Consider the following 22,987-nt stretch of genomic DNA (forward strand, 5'->3'; position numbering starts at 1 on the left):
GGATGATCTCTGGTTTTTAGATTGGTGGAAATATGGCGAGAAATCTACGGACAAGCCTTGCAGTTCCAGAACAAGTTACGGAGCGATAGTAGTTTAGTGAATCGAAATAAAGAACTGGAGAACATGTCGAAGGTCATTTCTCAAATCCAAGAATCGCTACAGAAAGCCGGAGACGACCTGGAGGAAGGTCCTGCCCTGTACAGCATAACAGGTTCAACTCAGACGAACAGTGAACTTTTTTTTAAGATAATTAAGACGGACTTCATCAGTGTATTATTATTATTATTATTTTTTTCGTCATTTTTTTTCCCCCCTGTTGTTTTATCGTTGTTTTGTAGTCAGGAAATTCTGTTTCTCTCTGTATCCAGGAGAGGAGCATTTCATTTCTGGTGAGTACAGTGAGTGCATCCAGGTTTGGCGAGACCAGCTGTGGGAAGAGAGAGCGCGAGGTATGCTTCTTACTACGTCATGCTAACTTCGGTGAATATCCTTTGCGATGAGGTTAGGTTACGTAGCCATGTTCTGCTGTCATAAGCACCTGTCTTTTTTTTTTTTTTCCAAGCAGCTGGGCCAAGGACGGTCTTCCTGGAGACGCGCTACTGTCTGGCGCTTCTGTTTGGCCAGCTGTTTCAGTATAGATTAAGGGAGGCCCAGGCCTTGTGTGACGCCATGGTCAAGCAGCTACTGACTGTAGAAGATATTGTCGGTAAGGTTCGGAAGAATTCTAAAATTGCTACGAATTGAAACCTACCTCGTTTTCTGCAGATAGTTATATGAAAAAACGTGAGCCTATCCTTCAAGTATCTTCACATAAAATTAATCTTTTTTTAATCTTGGACGTTTTTTGTGATTTTACAGTGGTGCTTGAAAGTTTGTGAATCCTTTAGAATTTTCTATATTTCTGCATAAATATGACCTAAAACATCATCAGATTTTCACACAAGTCCTAAAAGTAGATAAAGATAACCCAGTTAAGCAATGAGACAAAAATATTATACTTAGTCATTTATTTATTGAGGAAAATGATCCAATATGACATATCTGTGAGTGGCAAAAGTACATGAACCTTTGCTTTCAGTATCTGGTGTGACCCCCTTGTGCAGCAATAACTGCAACTAAACGTTTGCGGTAACTGTTGATCAGTCCTGCACACCGGCTTGGAGGAATTTTAGCCCGTTCCTCTGTACAGAACAGCTTCAGCTCTGGGATGTTGGTGGGTTTCCTCACATGAACTGCTCGCTTCAGGTCCTTCCACAACATTTCCATTGGATTAAGGTCAGGACTTTGACTTGGCCATTCCAAAACATTAACTTTATTCTTCTTTAACCATTCTTTGGTAGAACGACTTGTGTGCTTAGGGTCGTTGTCTTGCTGCATGACCCACCTTCTCTTGAGATTCAGTTCATGGACCGATGTCCTGACATTTTCCTTTAGAATTCACTGGTATAATTCAGAATTCATTGTTCCATCAATGATGGCAAGCTGTCCTGGCCCAGATGCAGCAAAACAGGCCCAAACCATGATACTACCACCACCATGTTTCACAGATGGGGTAAGGTTCTTATGCTGGAATGCAGTGTTTTCCTTTCTGCAAACATAACGCTTCTCATTTAAACCAAAAAGTTCTATTTTGGTCTCATCCGTCCACAAAACATTTTTCCAATAGCCTTCTGGCTTGTCCACGTGATCTTTAGCAAACTGTAGATGAGCAGCAATGTTCTTTTTGGAGAGCAGTGGCTTTCTCCTTGCAACCCTGCCATGCACACCATTGTTGTTCAGTGTTCTCCTGATGGTGGACTCATGAACATTAACATTAGCCAATGTGAGAGAGGCCTTCAGTTGCTTAGAAGTTACCCTGGGCTCCTTTGTGACCTCTCCGACTATTACACGCCTTGCTCTTGGAGTGATCTTTGTTGGTCGACCACTCCTGGGGAGGGTAACAATGGTCTTGAATTGCCTCCATTTGTACACAATCTGTCTGACTGTGGATTGGTGGAGTCCAAATTCTTTAGAGATGGTTTTGTAACCTTTTCCAGCCTGATGAGCACCAACAACGCTTTTTCTGAGCTCCTTAGAAATCTCCTTTGTTTGTGCCATGATACACGAAATCTCCTTTGTTTGTGCCATGATACACTTCCACAAACATATGTTGTGAAGCTCAGACTTTGATAGATCCCTGTTCTTTAAATAAAACAGGGTGCCCACTCACACCTGATTGTCATCCCATTGATTGAAAACACCTGACTCTAATTTCACCTTCAAATTAACTGCTAATCCTAGAGGTTCACATACTTTTGCCACTCACAGATATGTAATATTGGATCATTTTCTTCAATAAATAAACGGCCAAGTATAATATTTTTGTCCCATTTGTTTAATTGAGTTCTCTTTATCTACTTTTAGGACTTGTGTGAAAATCTGATGATGTTTTAGGTCATATTTATGCAAAAATATAGAAAATTCTAAAGGGTTCACAAACTTTCAAGCACCACTGTATTAAATCTAATATCCATTATTTCTCACCGTCCGCAGACGAGACTCCGTTTGAGTTGTGGCTCCCACAGCGGGTGAACAGCGAGGCTGCCTGTGCTGTGGTCCAGTCTCTCGGCAGGTTCATGGCATCTTACTTCACCAACCAGCCACTGGTCATCTTCCCACCACACAACGTGGACGTCCTGCCTCCTTTACATCTGCCACAGTGTGAGTAACAACTCTGTAAGGGTAACAGATATCACAATACAAACGGTCTCAGCGTTTCATTCACCAATCCGGATTGTTGTTACAGTGACAGGGCAACGCACGGTGGCTCTCTGTCAGAGGCAGGTGGCGGCCGCCGTGAGATCGCAGCACCTCTCGGGTGTGTGGACAGTAGAGTATGCACTGGAGCTCCTCCTGGTGGGTGGGCTGATTCCCGAAGCAGCATGGTTGGCTCAGAGTTTGGGTGATTGGAAGATGGCTGCCTCTCTTGGTCTGGCTTATACCACCTACTGCAGACTGCACTATGATTTCAGCAGGTTGCTTACTGACTGACCGCAACACACTTTGGCTCTATATTTATCAACATTGCATCCATACCAATCTGTGAGTCAGTTGTGTGCGTAGCTGGACAAAGAACCCAACTTCATTACTTAAGTCAAAGTACAGATCCCACTGGTCAAATACAAGTGAAAGTTGTCCAGTCAAATTTTTACTTCAGCACTGAAGTACTTGCTTTGAAAAGTACTTAAGTATTAAAAGGACATTTTCTGTCAACGCATCGTTGTATTATTGCCACAACGCTGACAAAACCTAACGCCGTTACCAAAGACAGAAATGTGAATTCACAAAATGAAAGCATGCTGTGCCATCATGGTGGTTTAACGTTAAGCTAGCTAGTCAGCGAAACTCCACCCGACATGCTAGCAAACTCTTTTCAAACTCGAAATTATATTGGGTATATCTAACGTGACTAGAAAAGAAATGTTTTATGTAAAAATCTATTTCTGAAAGGACTTCAGACAAGTTAACGTTATTCATGTTAGCGTAACTCTGTTTGTTTTTACATGCTAACAGTGTCCAAGTTAACTAGCTGTGTGTTAATGTTAGCAGTGGACAAGGCTACGGCAACTTGGTGGGCAAATCCATAGAAAGTCATTTGACTAACCAGACTGCATAGCTACGTTTGCAACGTTATCGCTAGCTCTAAAAGCACAGACAACTTCGTTGCAAGCTTCCTCTTGGAATAAAACGTTTACAGACCTCAATATGCTTCCGCAGGTTGGATGATGAGTTTTTGTAGGCCGTGATGTGGTTCGTTTTCGGCAAACATTTCAAACGAAACGAATCTTTAATCCTTTCAGAAAACTGAAACATGAGTTCTAGGTAAAGCCATGGGTGTGTGGATTCCCCGGAAGAACCGCCTCCTTCCATTCTGCCATCAACCGATCGTGTTCAATCATTGAACTTGATTTTATACAGTCTATAGATGTGACGTGACCCTAGTGATTACTGATCGGCTGTCTCAGTGTCACCTGTGAAAAAACCAATCACGTTTTAGAAAAGCAAAGAAAAAAACATCCACTTTCAGAGCTTGCTTCATAGTAACGAGTAACAAGGACCTTAATAGAAATGTAGTGGAGTGAAAAGTACAATATTTGCTTTTTCAAATGTAGTGAAGTTAGTCACAAGTTTCCAAAAAAAAAACCTCAAAAAGTGGACCTAAGCTGGGTGCGATTTGCTGGGGGGGGATGGTGGGGATCATCCCCCCCTCTGGTTTTTATCTCTGCTGAAAAAAAATCCTCGGGGACAACCCCGTCAATAAAACAAACAAACCAAAAATAAAGTTGACATGACAGGCATGTTGTGACACGGTTTTCTATGGTCTACATTGCACTCACTTTCAAAATGACCCGAAGTGGCAGCTTTGATGTTCACGAACGTCCCCAGCAAATAGATACATTGCAGATAATAACAATATCTTTGCGTTCTATGCAGGGATGCAAACAGCGCACCTTTTGGCGGATGCCGCCTTTTTCACGGCCGATTTTTTTTTTTAGGGGGGACGTTGGAGTGTCTGATTATAATTTCAAAGTAAATTCTGTATTAAAATTACTAAATAAGCAAATCCGTTACAGTCCACGAAACAGGAAGTATAAGGATGAGAAAAAAACAGTTTAAATCGGAAAGCTGCGCACAATGTGAACTGCGCCATCAGAGCAAACTGTTCATTTAGTATTCATGTATTTTAGTGATTTTCGAGTCACTGTTCATTTAATCCGTAGGGAGAGAAACATCACAGCAACGCGACAAGCAATGCGAACTTTGTTGTGTTCGTGTATTTAGTCAGAGAGATAGGAAGATGAATTTACTATCTCTGGTTTAGTGTTCGTTTTCATTTAGTATTATTCATTTGATATCATTGGATGTTATTGAGCCGTTAGCCTATTGTTACCTTAATTTTGTGACGTTTCATGATTAAAAAAAAAACATCCCCCCTTCTGGTTTTTTGACAAATCGCACCCTGGACCTAAGTACAGTACTCAAGTAAATGTACTTCGTTACTGTCCACCTCTGGTTGTGTGTATGAATTTTTCAACGCAGTCGTGTTGGATTCATGAAAAAAGAATGAAATGTGTATATTTAATGTAATGCGTTAACTCCGAAGCGCTTATTAAATCATGGGACAATATATTTAAGTACAAACGGAGCTACAGTCAAATCCTATTAAAGGCTAACAGACTCACAGAGTGTGGTTTATCTCACCGAAATGTTTCAAAGGTCATAGTATAGTTTTTGCACTTTATTGTAGGTTGAAATGGAGAGAGTTGCATCTTCCTGTAGAGCTGCAGCCTGGGTTTATCTTCCAGACTCAGCTGGAGTCATTATTGGACTGCAAAGCTTCATCTGATAGACAAGACAAGGCCTTCAAAAGCCTTCCAGGTTTGTGCTTTATTTAGTTTCATTTTTCTGCATAATTGACTGTTATGTGTTTTAACAATACGGAGTGATGTCATGATGGCTGTTGCTTTAGCCACCTGTCTGTCTTTTTTTTTTTCATACAAGATCTTGTGGAGGTCGAGGACATGGAGGTGCTCCACGTGTCCGCACAGGAAATCCTGAAGGCGTCGGTCATGGCAGAGGTGGATGTTGTGTCACGGCCTCTCGCCAAGCTGCTGGAATCAGCCAAGGAGCATGCGTCTTCATTCACTGCTCTGGTTCCTACTGCGTTCTACCTCCCTGCACCTCCTTTATACTGTCCACAACCTTCTCTTAACACACAGGTACTCCACTCTGAGCTTAGGCTTTGGTTGTTTCTAAATTGCGGTAACCGTCAGGCACGCTAGCTTGATCCTTCTCTCAGTGCAGCTTTTGATACTGTTGATCACAACATACTGCTATATCGACTTGAACATTGGGTTGGGTTGACTGGTAAAGTTATCAATTGGTTAAAATCATACTTAAAAGATAGAAGCTTCTTTGTTACCATGGGAAATTGTACCTCAGCGTCAATGTCCTTGACCTGTGGTGTCCCCCAGGGGTCGATTCTTGGACCATTACTATTCAACCTTTATATGCTCCCACTTGGGCAAATTATCAAGAACAATTCAATTTTATATCACTGCTATGCAGATGATACCCAAATTTATCTTGCTCTATCACCTAATGATTATGCCCCCCTTGAATGTCTCTACCAGTGTATCGATCAAATCAACAACTGGATGTCACAAAATTTTCTTCAGCTGAACACAGATAAAACAGAAGTAATTCTATTTGGAAAAAAAGATGAAGGACTCAGGATTACCACTATTCTTGACACAAAGGGGATTAAAACAAAAGAAATGGTTAAAAATCTTGGTGTTTTCATTGACAGCGAGCTAAACTTTGACAGGCACATGAAAGCAATCACCAAAACGGCATTTTATCACCTAAAAAACATTTCCAAACTAAGAGGACTTGTGTCAAAAAATGATCTGGAAAAACTTGTACATGCCTTCATCTCTAGTAGGGTTGATTACTGCAATGGCCTTTTCACAGGCCTGCCAAGAAAGACCATCAAACGACTTCAGCTGGTTCAAAATGCAGCGGCGAGGGTTCTCACACGAACAAAAAGAACAGAGCACATTACTCCGATTCTAAGGTCCCTTCACTGGCTTCCAGTAAGCTACAGAATTGACTTTAAAGCATTGCTGCTGGTGTACAAATCTCTAAACGGTACAGGGCCCAATTACCTCTCTGATATGTTGTGGCGGCCGAACCCAATCAGATCTACCAGATCGCAGCAGCAAAATTTACTGGTAAAACCTGTTGTTAAAACAAATGGCCCTTTTCCACTACCCTTTTTCAGCTCACTTCAGCTCGCTTCAGCTCACTTCAGCCCGACACGGCTCGCGTTTCGACTACTAAAAAACAGCACGACTCAGCTCGCTTCAGCCCTGCTTAGCCCCTAAAACTCGCACGGTTTTGGAGTGGGGCTGAAGCGAGCCAAAGCGAGCCGAGTGAGGCTGGGGGCGTGAGCAGACACTCCCCTGTGCACTGATTGGTGAGGAGGAGTGTCCTCACATGCCCACACACGCCCCGCGAGCACGCTGGGATCTGTAAACACCGCAAACCCGGAAGAAGAATAATTACGAATTACGAGAATTTCTGAAGCCTTATGCGCCTCGCCTCATCTATACGCTCTTGCCAGTATCTGTTGGCGTTGTTGGTGACAACAAGCCGCAGCACCAAGACCAGCAACACTAACGACTCCATGTCCTCCATGTTTATTGTTTACTATTCGGGTCGTGAGACTACCGCTTAAAAGGTCACTGATGTCACTGTTTGCGCTGCTTAACGACATCACGTGACGTCCACCCACTTTCGCTAACTCCACCCAATGTGTCCACCCACTTCCAGCCAGCACGGTTCAGCGCGGTTGTAGTCGAAATGCAACTCCAATAGCCCCGCTCAGCTCGACTCAGCTCGACTCAGCACGGCACGGCTCAGCCGCGTTTGTAGTGGAAAAGCGGCAAAAGTGTGGTGAAGCAGCTTTTAGCTACTATGCAGTACAGCTATGGAACCAACTGCCAGAGGACATCAAAAATGCTCCTGCTGTTGGCAGCTTCAAATCTAGACTAAAGACCAAGCTGTTTTCAGATGCTTTCTGCTAAATTATTAATATTGCCATCTCTACATGTTTTAAACTCTTTACTTTTACAGTCTCTCCATGTTTTAAATTTGACTTAACTTTTATTCTGTTTTATTCTGCTGTTTTTTTTTTTTGAACAAGGTCTTTTTATTTGAAGTTTTCACTGTATGCAAAATACAAACAAAATACAAACAGAAACTAATCCCTGGACACCCCCACCCACCCAGCCACCCACCAGACCTGTACCGCTAAATTAAAGATAGTCATCTCATGTACTTGTTGATAGGGTGAGTCAAGTAAGCAAACATAGCAGAGATAGAAAAAAAAAAAAAAACATGACAATAAAAGTAAGGGGTTCATATGTATTACAGGGTTACATTTTCTGCTTCCATTTGATTCACAAAAGCCAAGAAAGGCTGCCAGGTTGCGTAGAATTTCAAAACAGACCCTTGGAGAGAGTATCTTATTTTTCCTAGCTTCAGATGTTGCATAGTCTCTCTGATCCAGTGGGAATATGAAGGGGGAAGAGGGTCTTTCCACCTGAGCAGGATCAGACGTCTGGCCAGTAGTGTACAAAAGGCCACCATATTGGACTTAGAATTACTTAAATTCACAGCCTGTGAAGTGACACCAAATAAAGCAGTAAGAGGGGATGGATCTATCTGTTCCATTAATATTTTAGAAAGAGTATTGAAAATTGACTGCCAGAAGTGATGTAGTTTTGGACATGTCCAAAACATGTGCAGTAGAGTTGCATGAGCTTGTTTGCATCTATCGCAGGTAGGGTCTAACTCCGGTCTAATTTTGGACAGCCTAACCTTTGACCAATGAAGCCGGTGCACTATCTTGAATTGTACAACTGTATGTCTTTGACAAATAGATGATGTGTGAATCCTCCTAATAACTTTCTGCCACACTGCATCTGGGATCTGTTCACTTAAATCCTCTTCCCATTTGTGTTTGAGATAATCTAAAGTTGACAAGTTAAATAGATTGAGAAGGCCATATATCTTACCTATAATCTGCTTTAAGTTTTTCCCCCATCTTGAAGATGGAGTCTAACAAAGATACCTGGGGATATAAGGGGAAGCAGTTGGAATGAGAGGCAATAAAGTTTCGCAGTTGTAGATATCTAAAGAAGTGGGATCTAGGGATATTAAACCTATTTACTAATTGTTCAAAAGAAGCAAAATTATTGTCTACATATAGATCCTGCAATGAATGTATCCCACTCCTGAACCACACTCCAAAGGTTCCATCTGACACCGAGGGAGGAAACATGTGATTTTTTGTTATCGGAGCAAAAAGGGAGAGGCTGTTAAGAGTAAATGCTCTCCTGAACTGGTTCCAAATTTTTACCGAGTGTGCCACAACAGGGTTAAGGGTATAATAAGAAATCTGCTTTGCTAATGGGAGTTCGGTGCACAATAAAGCTGGTAAGGAGGAGGGTCCACAGGAAGTACGTTCCAAGGTTAGCCATTTAGGGGTGTTTGAGCTGTCTAAATCTGACATCCAAAACATCAGTGCTCTAATGTTGGCTGCCCAATAATAAAACAAAAAATCAGGAAGAGCCATGCCACCCTGAAGACGTGGTCTGTGCAATATGCATTTCCGTATCCGTGGGTTTTTTTTGTTCCAGATAAAGGTCGATATGAGCTTGTCTATGGAGCTGAAAGAGAATTTGGTCAGAAATATGGGAAGGTTCTGAAACAGATAAAGGAACTTAGGTAATACATTCATTTTGATGGTACTGATCCTTCCACTCAGGGAAAGGGGCAACAGATCCCAACGTTTAATGTCCTGTTTCAGACCATCTAACAGGGGTAGAAAATTAGCCTTATATAGGTCTTTATAATTATGTGTAACCCAAATTCCCAGATATTTAAACTTTTTTGTGTTTATTTTAAAAGGGGTTGAACTGAGAGAGATGTTGTCTGCAGATACATTGATCGGCATTAATTCACTTTTTTGCAAATTTATTTTATAACCTGATATCTTGCTGAAATTTTCCAGTGTGCCCAGCAGTTTAGGGAGACTTAACAAGGGATCTGAAATATATAGCAGCAGATCATCTGCATAAAGCGATACCTTACACTCTGATCCCCTTCTCTCGATTCCCTTAATATTAATATCCTGTCGAATAGCTAATGCTAACGGTTCTATGGCAACTGCAAATAAGAGCGGAGACATTGGACAGCCTTGTCTGGTGCCTCTTTGTAGTTTAAAATAGGGAGAAAGATTATTATTAGTACGTACTGCTGCCATTGGGGAAGAGTAGAGAACTTTAATCCAGGACATAAATTTTGGACCAAAGCCAAATTTGTCAAGAGTGTAAAAAAGGTAGTCCCACTCCACCCTATCAAAAGCTTTCTCAGCATCAAGAGATAGTAAAATCTCTGGAGTGTTAGATGGGGAGGGACTATAAAGGATATTAAAAAGGCATCTAATATTAAAAAATGAATATCGGTCTTTCATGAAGCCTGTCTGATCAGCTGAAATAATTGAAGGAAGGGCTACCTCAAGACGTTGAGCCAAGAGCTTTGCAAGAATCTTTACATCTGTATTCAAAAGGGAAATCGGACGATATGAACTACAGTGAAGGGGATTTTTATCTTTCTTTAAAATAAGGGAAATAGTTGCCTCTCGCATTGTTAAAGGGAGAGAATTTGAAGAGAATGATTCCTTGAAGACGGATAGAAGAAGAGGGGCAAGTGTTACCGAAAATGTCTTAAAAAACTCTGATGGGTAGCCATCAGGCCCCGGAGATTTGCCACTTTGCATCTTCCCAATCGCCTCTGTGACCTCTTCGACGGAGATGTCGTCCTCTAGCACATTGGCTAACTCAGGATCTATTCTGGGAACATCGAAATTGCAAAAGAACTCATCTAATGCAGACTTATTCTGTGGTGATTCAGAGGTGTAGAGGCGGGAGTAGTAACGAAAAAAGCAAGAATTTATTTCCGAATATTCTGTATGTTTTAGAGCTTTTTCATCACTTATCTCAGATATATACTGACTGGCAGCCTTCTGACGTAACTGATGTGCTAAAATTTTCCCTGCCTTTTCTCCATGCTCGTATGAACTATGTCTGGACTTTAAAATGAGGTTCTCTGCTTGGCGTGTTGAGAGGAGGTCAAACTCTGTTTTAAGCAATAGGCGTTGTTTGACTATATCATCCGAGGGCAAGTGGCTATACTTCGCATCCAGTTTAAGAATATCATCTGCCAGCTGTTTAAGACGCTTAGTGTTAGCTTTCTTCCGCATTGCACAGAAAGAGATAACCTGTCCCCTTAAGTATGCTTTCAGCGATTCCCATACTGTAGAGAGTGACATTCCTGGTGTCTGATTGTGGGCGAGAAAAAATTTAATTTCTGTGTTAATAAAATTTACGAAAGTATCGTCTGAGAGAAGTAACGGATTAAGTCTCCATGGGCGATAGCTAGAATCTGCGCTGGGAATGCATAACTTCAAAATTAAGGGAGCATGATCAGAAATAACTATTGACTGATATTCACAGGCAGTTACCATTGGAAGGAGTTTCTTATCAATAAAGAAATAATCTATCCGTGAGAAAGTTTTATGGACTGGGGAAAAAAAGGAATAGCCCCTAGATGTAGGGTTGAGGAAACGCCAGACATCAGCTACACCATAAGCCTGAAGGAAGAGTTGGATTGTTTGTGCTGACTTTGATTCAGAAGAAGTGTTAGAGGAGCTACGGTCTAAATTTGGGGAAAGTACACAATTTGTATCCCCACCTAGAATGAGGTGATGTGAATCCATGTTAGGGATCCGAGAGAAGGTGTTAATAAAAAAGGTCTGGTCATCCCAGTTAGGGGCATAAATGTTAGCTAAAATAACGGGGAATCCGTACAGTCGACCCACTACTATAATATAACGCCCCATAGGGTCTGACACAGTGTCAGATATTACAAAAGGAATATTCTTACTAATTAGGATTGCTGCTCCCCTTGCTTTAGAACCAAAGTTAGAGTGATATGCTTGTCCTATCCATCCACCTCTCAGTCTATGATGGTCAGTAGTGCGGAGATGAGTCTCCTGAAGGAATGCAATGTCAGCTTTAAGATGACCAAGATGTGTTAATACCCTCCTGCGTTTAACAGGATGGTTCAGAGACTTCACATTCCAACTTACAAAGTTAACAATGCACCCTGAATTCATTCCTAAATTACTTGTATTATACATTAGGAGTCATGTTGGCCAATATTCTATAGATACTCCCCAAAGCCTCAACAAGACAGAGTTTAAAACATGGAAGACAGTCAAAAATATAGCCAAACAAGATAGGTCTGGTAGGTTCCCAACCCCAGCCACCTAACTGAACACGGCGGCTGCAATACCCTTCATAAGCAAAACCACACATTAAGTGATGGTAATGGGGAACAACTTAGTGTCAAATAGGCTGGCCCTTGCCCAACCCTGCACTTAAAAGTAGAACCAAAGTGCACTAAGTCTTTAAGCCACATGCCCGTGGAGCAACATCCCATGCAATACAATAATAAAAAAAAATTCAATAAATAAGAGTAGGAAGAAAAAAAAAAACAATCAAATATAGAAAGAATATACATCATAAATAAACATATGACTCTGGGCATGTACCTATGTACCAATATCTAATCAAAAATATCCATAAGTACCACTCAACTGAAAGATCCTCTATACCCTTGACCTTTAAGTCAAAGAGAATAACCAAATAGTAAAACAAGTTCGGGTGCTTATTCATCTTTAAGCAATCGGTGTGGGATTACATGTCTAAGCATGTATACAAATGAAAAAAAAAAAAAAAAAAAAACCAAAAACATTATTGACAAAAATTTGTACTCACCCCGTAGTATAAGAGAACGATAGTATTATAACATGTAAATCAAGAATATACAAATTAAAAAAAAAAGTAAGTAGTCTTTGAGTAGGACTATCGAATCGTCCATATCCTAATGTCCATCCAAAAGAAAGGAGATGAGAACAAAACCTCACTGTCGTCACTTCACAACATCCGCTGCCGGCACAATAGTCTTAGCATAGGCCATCGCCCTCTCCGGGTCCAGGAAGTCTTTGCTATCTCCGTTATAGGAGATGCGGAGTCGAGCTGGGAACATAATCCCATAGCGGATCCCTTGTCGACCTCGGAGAAGGTTCCTAACGTTGTTGAAAGCGGCCCGGGCCTTAGCGACACTCGCGGTGTAGTCTGGAAATATAGCCACTGGGTCTCCCTTGTACCGGAGCGGGCCTCCCTCTCTGGCTCGGCGCAGTACATCGATGCAGTCCTGATAGTAATGCAACTTGGCGACAATTACCCGGGGTTTTCCATTGGGCTTTCTCGATGCAAGTCCTCTGTGAGAACGATCAATCAGAATATCCTTATCCAAACGCAGAACTTCCTTTAATAGTTTAGAGACTGAAGCAGTGGAGCATGAGCCAGGCTCCTCCGCAACTCCCACTATACGAACATTGCATCGTCTCATTCGCCCCTCCATGTCCTCTGTCTTCTCCCTCAAATTAGCCAACTCTGTTTTAAGCTCAGCAACCGTCGCCTGTAGCGTGGTAACCTCACCCGACCAAGTTGACAAACCTCCCTCCATGTCGCTGATGACGGCCTTCATGTTGTCCATGTCGGAGCGAATGGCCGCAGTGCTGTTAGCAATTTCAGACTTGACTTCTTTCAGCTCGTTTTTAACGAAGTTGAATTCATCAGTGAGTGCATTCTTTAGCTCGGTTCTAATAATAACGGAGATATCTGCCTTCAGTGAGGAGATGATATCCGCTTTCAGGCCCTCGGGATCCATTTCTGACTCCGGCTGTGACGCACTTATCCTCTCACCGCTGACCTTATCACCTCGAGCCGCGGTGATTTCGGGCCCAGCGCTTGTAGGGCCGCAGTATTTATATTTACGGAGCTTGGTCGCCATTGAAGTAATGCGGACAGTTTAACTCTGCTCCAGGGTGTTTCGGTTGCGGTAATTAATGAGATTTGCGACAAAACTACAGAAAGTGCACTTTAAAATAATATTTTTTGAAAAGTTAGGCAAGAACTCAACACAACAGGTCTTACTCCATTGCCAGCTCACTAGCGCCCCCCTGCTGTTTTTTTTTTTAATTGAACTTTTATCTCATTTTATTATTTTATTTCTACTATTGTTTAATAATTCTTATTAATTTTCTTCCCCATTTATTTTATGTAATTTTATTTTCTATTGTTTACTGTTTTGCTTTTACTTCTGTAAAGCACATTGAACTGCCACTGTGTATGAAATGCGCTATATAAATAAACTTGCCTTGCCTTGCCTTCTCTTAACTCGTTCATCTTGTGTGTTTTTGTCAGGACTCCATCGGTGACATCTTGTTGGCTTTGGAGAGGGAATCACGTTGCCATGTAGCTGCAGTGTTACAACAAGTGCTGCTGCTGTTCAGAGCTGCTCACTGCTCCCGGCCAGCTGTGCAGTGGTACATCAGTGGCCTGCGTCGATGCCGTAAACTCTTTCGCAAGGTAAACGTTTTCGTGCCATATTCATTCTCAGAACTCTTCTTTTTCCACAAAGGATCAACTGCTTTTGGACTCCACTGACCACCACAATAGAAAGCATCAAAACAGTATTTTTAACCGCTTGTTTGGCTGCGGTTGGTTCACAGGTTAGGAAGGGAAACATGCAGCCTAAAGACGACCTTCCAGAAGGGTTGAAGAAGTTCACGAATCGTCACGGGTTTTTTCACTTGGGATCCAAAGACATGGACAGTGTCATCATTCAAACCATAGGTGCGTACTGTAGATGCGAGTCTGTAATAACAATATGCAGAAAACCTGTTAGTGACAAACCTGTGTGGTGATCTCAGTGTGCTTTAGGGAATTATGTGGGCTGTGCTGGATGCTGCATGTCCGTGACCAGCTCACAGTGTCCTGTAGAAGGTACCAAGCTACAAGGAACAAGCCTGAAGACTCTCAGGTAAAAAAAAAAAAAATGCTAACAGAATTATATCTCTGTGTTTATAGGATGTTGAGTGTTTTTATATGATGTTCTTTGTGGTTCTAGGTTACAGATAACAGCATGTGTGAAATGCAGGAGGAGGTCCTGCACTGGGCTTGTCGCCTAATGCCTTTCTCTCGCTTCCTTAACGCAGAAGAGACGTTACAGGACTTGGTGCTCAGCCTTGTGGCCGAACTGCCCGCTGTTCCACTGGTGAAAACAAAACCAGCACACATGCAACACTCTATTGCCTTGTTCTCTTCTCAACCACTCCTACACCCCTTATTTGCTTTAATTTTCTTTATTTTTTTCTTTATTTTTCTTTATTTCCAGGTGGCAGAGACGTTAGTCACTGTGTTTCCTGACGAGGAAGAATCTGTCCGGGTGCCTCTAAGAGAGAAGTACACTTCACTGCTGCAAGGGTTAAGATCCAGCACTGTCCAGGCTTCTACATCAACGCAAGGTTAAACAGCAGTTGTTTAATGGATAAATCTGAATTTGCTCCATATTTAACAGTTATTCCACGAAATCGAGTCGTACATGAGCTGATAGCCGACGAGGCGCGTACCACCTAGTTGTCTAAAATCCATGTACAGCGAGATTGAGTGGAATAATAGTTTTATTCTATCCACATTCACTGGATTTTGAGAAATAGAGCATTTTTTATTTTTTGCAAATTTGATAAATAAAAACTTTCTACAAAATATCCGAGACAATCATTTCCGCTAAGACGGACTTCTTAAAACCCTATCGACGGCTGCACGGATTGATTTTAATGTTGGTTTTTTTGTAGAAAGTGCCGTCTTGCTGTCGTGCCGAGGTACAGAACAGCTTTAGACATTTATTTAATTCTTCCTTGGACATTTCAGTGATGTGATTTTCAAACTTCTTTGAGCTTTTGAACCAGTCTAAAAAAATCCAGCAAATTTTAATGCTTAAAGATGAAGAATGTAAACAAACCGACAAAATGACTGGAGCAATTTGTGAAAAATGTGATAATAATAATTCTTGAAAAAAAAAAGATGCATTCTTACCATTAAATACTTTCATTCCATATTTTGTTGCTTTTTTGTACTTTTTTGGGGGGGTTTGTTTTCAAGTAGTTTTTATTTCATCCTCGGTTGGTTCAGCAAAACGCTCTGCCGTTTTGTTTTTCTCTACTCATGGTATATGAGCTGATAGCCTCGTAGTAGAGCAACCAGTCAGAGCGCATGATTGCTCATATCCAGTGAATGTGGCGAGAATAATAGCTATTAGTCGCACACGAATTAATTTCTCATATAATGTACCATGTTATTCTATAAACCCAGTATTAAGAGACAGAGCTCAGTGTTTTTATTTTCTGGGCCAGAAAAATATCAACAGAAGCCTTGTAAATAAACCAACCAAACTTTTTTTTTTCACGGCAATTATATTGTTTTTTTAATATTTTAAGTTCGTTTCTTAGACAAGGATATTTTTTAAGCTTGTTACCTCGTTAACAGTTTCGGCGAGAAATATCCTTGTCTAAGAAACGAACTTAAAATATTTGTAATAGTTAGACATAATGAACATCCACTACGTATATTGTTTTTTTTAGAGGAATTTTTGAAACAGTATGTTTTTTTTAATACACGTTTAGATTTTACATATTGCACCTTTAAGGTTGATTGCAGATTTACTATCTTTAAAAAAAAAACATATATATAATGCCAGTGATTTTTTTGTTGTTGTTGTTGTTTTCTTAAATACAATATTTGTGAGAGATTTTAGATTGTTACATTTTACATATGGGCAATTCCATGTAAATGTCAACCTCACCATGCAAAAATAAAGCAACATGTAATACATCAAAACCACTCCCAGAGATATCACCTAGGCCTGTATTTTACAGATGTGAATAAGTTGAACCAATTTGTAACCAACCTAATATGTCACTGTCAGTCTTTCTTTCTTATAATGTAAAACCCAAGCTAAAATCAACTTTGATCATGTACAATTCTATATTATTGCCACAAGCCACAGAAATGTATGCTAAAATCCACAAAACAGCAAAACAATAGCCATCCTAAATATTATTTAAGAACTTTGATAGTTTTAGCTGATATTTAGAGAGTTTTTCAAAGGGTTATGGTGGTTAAATTGCTGATTTTCTAAACATACGCCATGTCTATTTCAGACGCGTCACATCCGTAACGGAATTTCGTCACATCCATAACGCTGACTTTTCCTTCCGAAACTCTGCATGAAATACAAAATATTTTAAACAAAGATTTTTTTAATATTCACCTTGGACCCCTCTATCAAATGGATATCTCCATTTCGACATTAGGTTTACAATTTCACAGAGTTTGATAAAAATGTACAGTCACCCAAGAAAAGTGATACTTTTTCTGTCACATCCATAACGCATCTTTTATTGGCGTTTTCTGGCATGCCCTAGATGTACTATGGGAATTGTTCTTGTTCTATCACTTCTCCAGTATGGTACAGCCTTAAAATATGCAACACTGTTTAAATACCGGGAGACAATAAAACATGCACTGGGTCATTTGTTGCCATTTTGAGTTCAAGTGTCACGTCTATAACGCTGGAATTGCGATTGCACCTTTAAGGTTGATTGCAGATTTACTATCTTATTTAATAAATAAATAAATAAAATGACATTGTTAGTGATTTTTTTTTTCTTAAATACAATATTGTTATAGATTTTAGATTGTTAGATTTTACATATTGCCCCTTTAAGGTTGATTGCAGATTTACTATCTTATATATATATATATATATATAAAATGACATTGTTGGTGATTTTTTTTTCTTTTCTTAAATACAATATTGCAATCCTGCAGTAAAACTACAGAGTACCTTTTGTTATATGAAATTATATGAATACTATTAAATTATATGAATATACTATTTTCACTCTTTACATTATATTGCATTACAGAGGTCCAGTATTCATAGGATGAGACATGTTCATTTACTTTCCAATTTATGCCCAGATACACAGGCAAGTCGTATGCAAGAGGAAGAGGAGGGAGTGACACTGTTTCTGCTGATTCAGGAGCAGCGGAGGCAGCGGGTTCGAGAGGGGCGCCGTCTGGCAAAGAGCAAAATCCCACTAGAGCGACACATCTGGGAGAGGGAGGAAGAGGACGACGGGGCAGGAGCCAGTGCCATATCTGACCGGTTGTCCCAGTGCACGAGTTTGAGTAACAGCACGCTCACAGACTCTGAGCGCCCCCCAGTGGTCAGTGAGGCTGACATTGCTGATGCAATATTATCAGAGCCTCATTCACCGGAACTGCAGAATGGGCCTCATCACAGGTACACTTACACTCGCTGTCATTACTTTTACATCTTGTGTGAAAAGCCAAAATAATAAGCTTATTAATAGTAATTCTTGGAAAATCTTAAGTAAACTTATTACTAGATGCCTGGTTTTGGGTTACTGATTTCATCTATGAAAGGTTTCAGAGCTTCATCTTGGTTTTTCATCTTTTCTTTTGCAGCTCGGTGTCACGCAAACCTCAGAACACTTTCAAATCAAAAGATGGAAGTAAAATAGTTGGAACACAGCAAGAACATGAAAGTTTGACCTTACCTTCTGTGGGGACATGGGTGTTTGAGCTTGAGGATGAGGAGTATCCATGCTTTTTGGAGCTCTTCCTTAGCTACATTTTGGAAAAGGACAGCCTGGACATGGAGGAATCTGAGCTTCCTCTGCTGATTAGTTTCTCATCATGTCTGCGTGACAGAGAGCTTCACTCTGACATCTTTGACATATTGACGGCATTGAAAAGACGGCAGGCTGGCCGGAGAAAGGGTGTGCGGCTTCCTGTGTTCCGTGCTGGCAGCTGCTTTCACATTCTTCCTGAGCCTCTCGAGCAGCTGCCGTCTGTTGGTCCTCCTCCGTCCGTCCTCGGTGAAACCCACACAGCTCGAACCAGCACAGGTGCTCTGCCTCTTCCTGGGAAGCAGCCAGGTTTGTTTAGCCTCCGACGACAGAAAGAGACGCCACTCGGACAGAATGTAATAACCACGGGATCCAGCTGTGTTCGGAACTTAATGGAACGCTGGCCCTTTAAGACGGTTTCCTGCCCTGATCTGGACCTACAGTTGGAGCTGGACTCCAAATTGGAGGCCCAGTTTTCCCAGCTGGCCAGGCTGCTGGAATGGATGCTGCGCTGGGCAGACAGAAGTGTTTTGCTCACTCATTCCAACAGGAAGAAGACAGGTGGAGCCGTTGAGCCGGTGGTGATTCGGGCGAAAGCCTCGGCTCCTGCAGTGCTCACCGCTCTGAGCCTGCTGGAGCAGAGATACACCAAAGCCTTACTGAGGACTGACGAGCACTATACTCCGATTACGGTGAGAGATTTATATTCAAACGAGAGTGTGGATACACTCCTGTGTATGAACTGGAGTAATGCAAAAGTAGTGAATAATACAGGATGAAGAAGCTATACTTTTAATATAAAGCCTGTATTTAGTGAGTGTATCTGAGTCTAGGCCCAAGTCCAGGTCTTTTTTTTTTTTTTTTTGATACTTTTTATTTAGTTTTTCAATTTAAGAAGAAAAAGAAAAAAAAAACAAAACAAGAAAAACAAGTTGACAACAAGCTGTCAAGAAAATAAATAAAAAACAACATCATGGGGGCTCCTCGATCGATAAATCTATATTAAATGTCCAGTGTCTTTACTAGTTAATGTGACGCGCCCTCAATTGTTTTGATAAAAGCAGTCCATTTCTCCCATTCCCTATGAAAAGTTGCTCCTCTAGATCTGAGAGAGAAAGTCATCTTTTCCATTAAACACATTTCCTCTACCTTGTCCATCCATTGCTTAATGCTTGGAGACTCAGCTTTATACCAGCATTTTGTTATAGCTTTTTTACAAGCCATCAGCAGTATTTTACATAGATACCGGTCTCTTTTAATAATCACATTTTCATTAGGCAGCTGGGCCATAGAAGGTTCACGCTGCACGCTGCATGCTGCACGCTACACGCTACATGCGTGTAAAGAAAAGTGGACAAACGTAGCATGACTTGCTCTGGGCCATAGAACGGCGTTCACGTTGCACGCTGCACACTTCACGCGTGAAGCGAGAAATGAACATGCACACTTTTTTCTAGGCGTGAAGATGGAAATTCCAGTCAATGCATGCACGACCCCAAGGTCACCGCCGCGCCAGCCAATCAGAACGGGTCTAGGGAGATAAAATGGACGACTACCGAGAAAAGTTGATTGAGTTTGTTCGAGAAAGGCCCCTGCTATGGGATCCGCGTGTGGTGGATTATAAAGACAGGGACCAGAAGGCACAAGTTTGGGAGGACTTGAATGAGCGTGTGAAATCACCGACAGGTATGTGTTATAGTCTTCGGGCGTGTGCCGTCAAAAAGCACTGGGCTATCGTTTTGATTTTGATATCAAACGGAAAAGCAGAATGAGGCGATCGTCGTCATCCGAAGAGTCCATATTGTTGGTTACTCGGTCAAAGTAGAACAGACGCAACACGTGAACATCCAAGCAAGAAGTTTAATGGCCCAGGGTCCGGTTCTTCACGTGAACGTGTAGTGTGTAGCGTGCAGCGTGAACCTTCTATGGCCCAGCTGCCTTAAAGACACAAAAATAGAGGATCTTCACATTGTTAGGAATTGTGTATCCCAAGATTTTTCCCATTGTAACACATATATATTACCCCAGAAAGTTTGAATTTTGGGGCATAGCCAAAATATATGGGAGTGGTCTGCGCTCATGTTTCCACACTGCCTCCAGCACTGTTCTTGTGATTGAGAGAATTTGCTCTTTATAAAGGGCGTAATGAAAAAACGAATCAAATTTTTCCAGCCAAATATTCTCCACTTCCTTGAACTTGTAGATGAATGCTGTGCACACCACATAAAGCGCCACTCCTCTTCTGATATTTCTCAGCAGAGTTGTACAGGCACGTCTCACCCTCGTAGAACACCCTTAATCTGGCTGGGAAAGGCGTCTGGAACCGTGTGTTGTTTTCCCGCAGCACCTTCTTCGCTTCTGCGTATTCCCGGCGCTTCTTGAGGGTCTCCGGTGCATAGTCGTGGTCCACAAAAACTCTTCTTTCCTTATACAGAAAACCTTTTTTCTGCCATACCAACTTCAGAATTTCTTCTTTAGTTTTGCTGCTGGAGAATTTAGCGACTATAGATCTCGGGGGAGATTGAGCCGGGGGCTTCGGTCCCAGTGCGCGATGCACACGTTCAATCTTCAGGTCATGGGTGGGGGGCAGCTCCAGTTTCTCCCTCAGCAGATTTTCCACGAATGTTATCATCGATGTGGAGTTGCTCTCGGACCCCTCCTCTATGCCGTGGATTCTTATATTCTCCCGTCTTGCTCTCCCCTCCTGGTCCGTTAGCCTGTCCTCCAGCTTAGCCTGTAGCTTTAGCAGCTCCATCGTAGCTTCTTCCAGCCCCTGCACTCTTTCCTCTGTCTCTGAAATTCGCATTTCGGCTTCTTCGACTCTGTTGTTAGTTGCCTTAATTTCTTCTCGTATCTCTCGAAGAGTATCTACATTTTCACGCCGAAATTCTCTCAGCTCTTGCAATATCATCTGCAGGCTAGCCGTGTCTGCATCCACCTGTTGCTCCGCCATGTCAGGAAGGCCGGGTGTGTCGTCCTCGACTGACTCGTCCTCGGTTGTTTGAGCTCTTTCCCTCGTCTGTGATACGCTTTTTTGTTTTGGTTTGGGCATATTATAAACGCCTTTTTAACTTGTCCTGTTAATAAGAAACAATCCCTCAAAAAAATAACGGCGTTTTCTTGATGATCGGGGAGCTCCGATAGTGTGCTGTCTACCTCATGGCTGCCAGACCGGAAGTCCCTCTTCTGATATTTCTATGTTTAGTTCTTTCTCCCATTTCCAAGTCCAGGTCTTTATATGAAGAAGTTTCTATCTTGACCAATGTGCAGTATCTCTAGGCTTTATTGAACTCAATCAGAATCAAGTTTATTGCCAAGTACGTTCTTACGTACAAGGAATTTGCTTTGGTGATTTGGCATTGAACAGTTAAGATAGAAGCATTTAGCCAAGACAAAAGTAGCTATATACATCGAATAAAAAATAGAAGAATCTGAAATATACAAATCAGAAAAGTGGATGAGTTGGTGAAGTCCAAGCTGTACAGTATGTCCCAGAATGTGCAAAAATAGGTCACATGACGAGGATGGAGAAGAGACACGTGTGAGAGGAAGAGAATGTGTGTAATGGGCTAAATCCCCCCCAAAAAATCAGTGTTTCACTCTCATCCCCCTGCAGGTCCCAGAGAGGGAAGCTGAAGCCACTGTGGCTCCAGTCCTGCCACTGGAGTTCGGCTGGAAGCGTGAGAGAGTGAGCAGTGTGGACACTGGCTATCCTTCCGCCTCAGTAGGGACTCCCATTACCTTGCCTGATCTAGACCCCCAGCATGGACACCCTTCTGAGTGCGTGCTTTTTGAATAAACCCAGCAGAACATTTTATGAATGTTCTGTATAGTTTGGCTTTAACTAATTTATACACTCCAGACCAAACACTGATGACCTGAGCAGCTTTGTGCTCTGGTTATTTTACAGTACTGTGTTTATTGTGCAGGGCGCGTGAGGTCGAGGAGGTTCAGGACGAGCAGAGTCTTTCTCACTTGGGTGAGCATGACGACATGAACACTAGCCTGGAAGTAAAAGATGGAATTGTTAGCAGAGTGAATGAACCACTCCCAGAGGCCGAATTGGATGGTAAGTGTCTTGGTGAAAAACCATTTTGTTCTCAGTTTGTACTTGAAAGTTGCAGTATGTAACTGCAGAGCTCCCTTGAAGATGGTTCGAAACGTTAGAGGGGGAAAAAAACAAACACGCACATTAAGCATTAAAGTGCCATTCCACCATTGGATGTATTTTTTGGCATAAAATACAATATATTTTATGACAACATGACTAGACAGAGAAATCTTTTAGCTTCAAAATGATATATCAAACATAATTTTTTGACAACGACAAGTATATTAATTTTGCGACCAAAGTCACCTACCCTTTTAATTTCCGCGCGGTAGTGAAACCTGATGTCATCGGCAGGTTCCCCTTCTTGTGTACCACGTCACGTGTGACGTGGCACAGATTATCAGCAATGGCGGATAGAATGCGATTGTCAGCTTCGGAAATGAAGCGAAGGAAAATAGCAAGTGATGCCCAAAGGAAACGGTCGATGGTGAATATCGGCACAGCAATCGACAAGTGGAAATCGCGTTCTGTCCGCCATTGCTGGTAATCTGTGCCACGTCACACGTGACATGGTACACAAGAAGGGGAACTTGCCGATGACATCACGTTTCACTACCGCGCGGAAATTAAAAGGGTAGGTGACTTTGGTCGCAAAATTAATATACTTGTCGTTGTCAAAAAATTATGTTTGATATATC

At 41.7% G+C, this 22,987-nt stretch overlaps 1 protein-coding gene across 5 annotated transcripts in view; it reads left to right on the plus strand.

Moving 5' to 3' along the window:
- The window catches only part of cplane1 (ciliogenesis and planar polarity effector 1), a 65,983-nt gene that overhangs the window by 14,156 nt on the left and 28,840 nt on the right, over positions 1 to 22,987 (plus strand). For all 5 annotated transcript variants that reach the window (XM_060908843.1, XM_060908846.1, XM_060908845.1 and 2 more), the window contains 16 exons: positions 21 to 211; positions 369 to 449; positions 566 to 706; positions 2,533 to 2,700; positions 2,786 to 3,014; positions 5,288 to 5,418; positions 5,542 to 5,759; positions 13,944 to 14,108; positions 14,252 to 14,375; positions 14,453 to 14,562; positions 14,650 to 14,796; positions 14,917 to 15,046; positions 17,565 to 17,889; positions 18,075 to 18,930; positions 21,855 to 22,018; positions 22,168 to 22,307. In XM_060908843.1, coding sequence (XP_060764826.1) covers positions 21 to 211; positions 369 to 449; positions 566 to 706; positions 2,533 to 2,700; positions 2,786 to 3,014; positions 5,288 to 5,418; positions 5,542 to 5,759; positions 13,944 to 14,108; positions 14,252 to 14,375; positions 14,453 to 14,562; positions 14,650 to 14,796; positions 14,917 to 15,046; positions 17,565 to 17,889; positions 18,075 to 18,930; positions 21,855 to 22,018; positions 22,168 to 22,307 — 3,320 coding nt within the window. The remainder of the gene's footprint in view (positions 1 to 20; positions 212 to 368; positions 450 to 565; positions 707 to 2,532; positions 2,701 to 2,785; positions 3,015 to 5,287; positions 5,419 to 5,541; positions 5,760 to 13,943; positions 14,109 to 14,251; positions 14,376 to 14,452; positions 14,563 to 14,649; positions 14,797 to 14,916; positions 15,047 to 17,564; positions 17,890 to 18,074; positions 18,931 to 21,854; positions 22,019 to 22,167; positions 22,308 to 22,987) is intronic.

The sequence above is a fragment of the Neoarius graeffei genome, chromosome 25, assembly GCF_027579695.1.
Source record: "Neoarius graeffei isolate fNeoGra1 chromosome 25, fNeoGra1.pri, whole genome shotgun sequence".
NCBI lineage: Eukaryota > Metazoa > Chordata > Actinopteri > Siluriformes > Ariidae > Neoarius > Neoarius graeffei.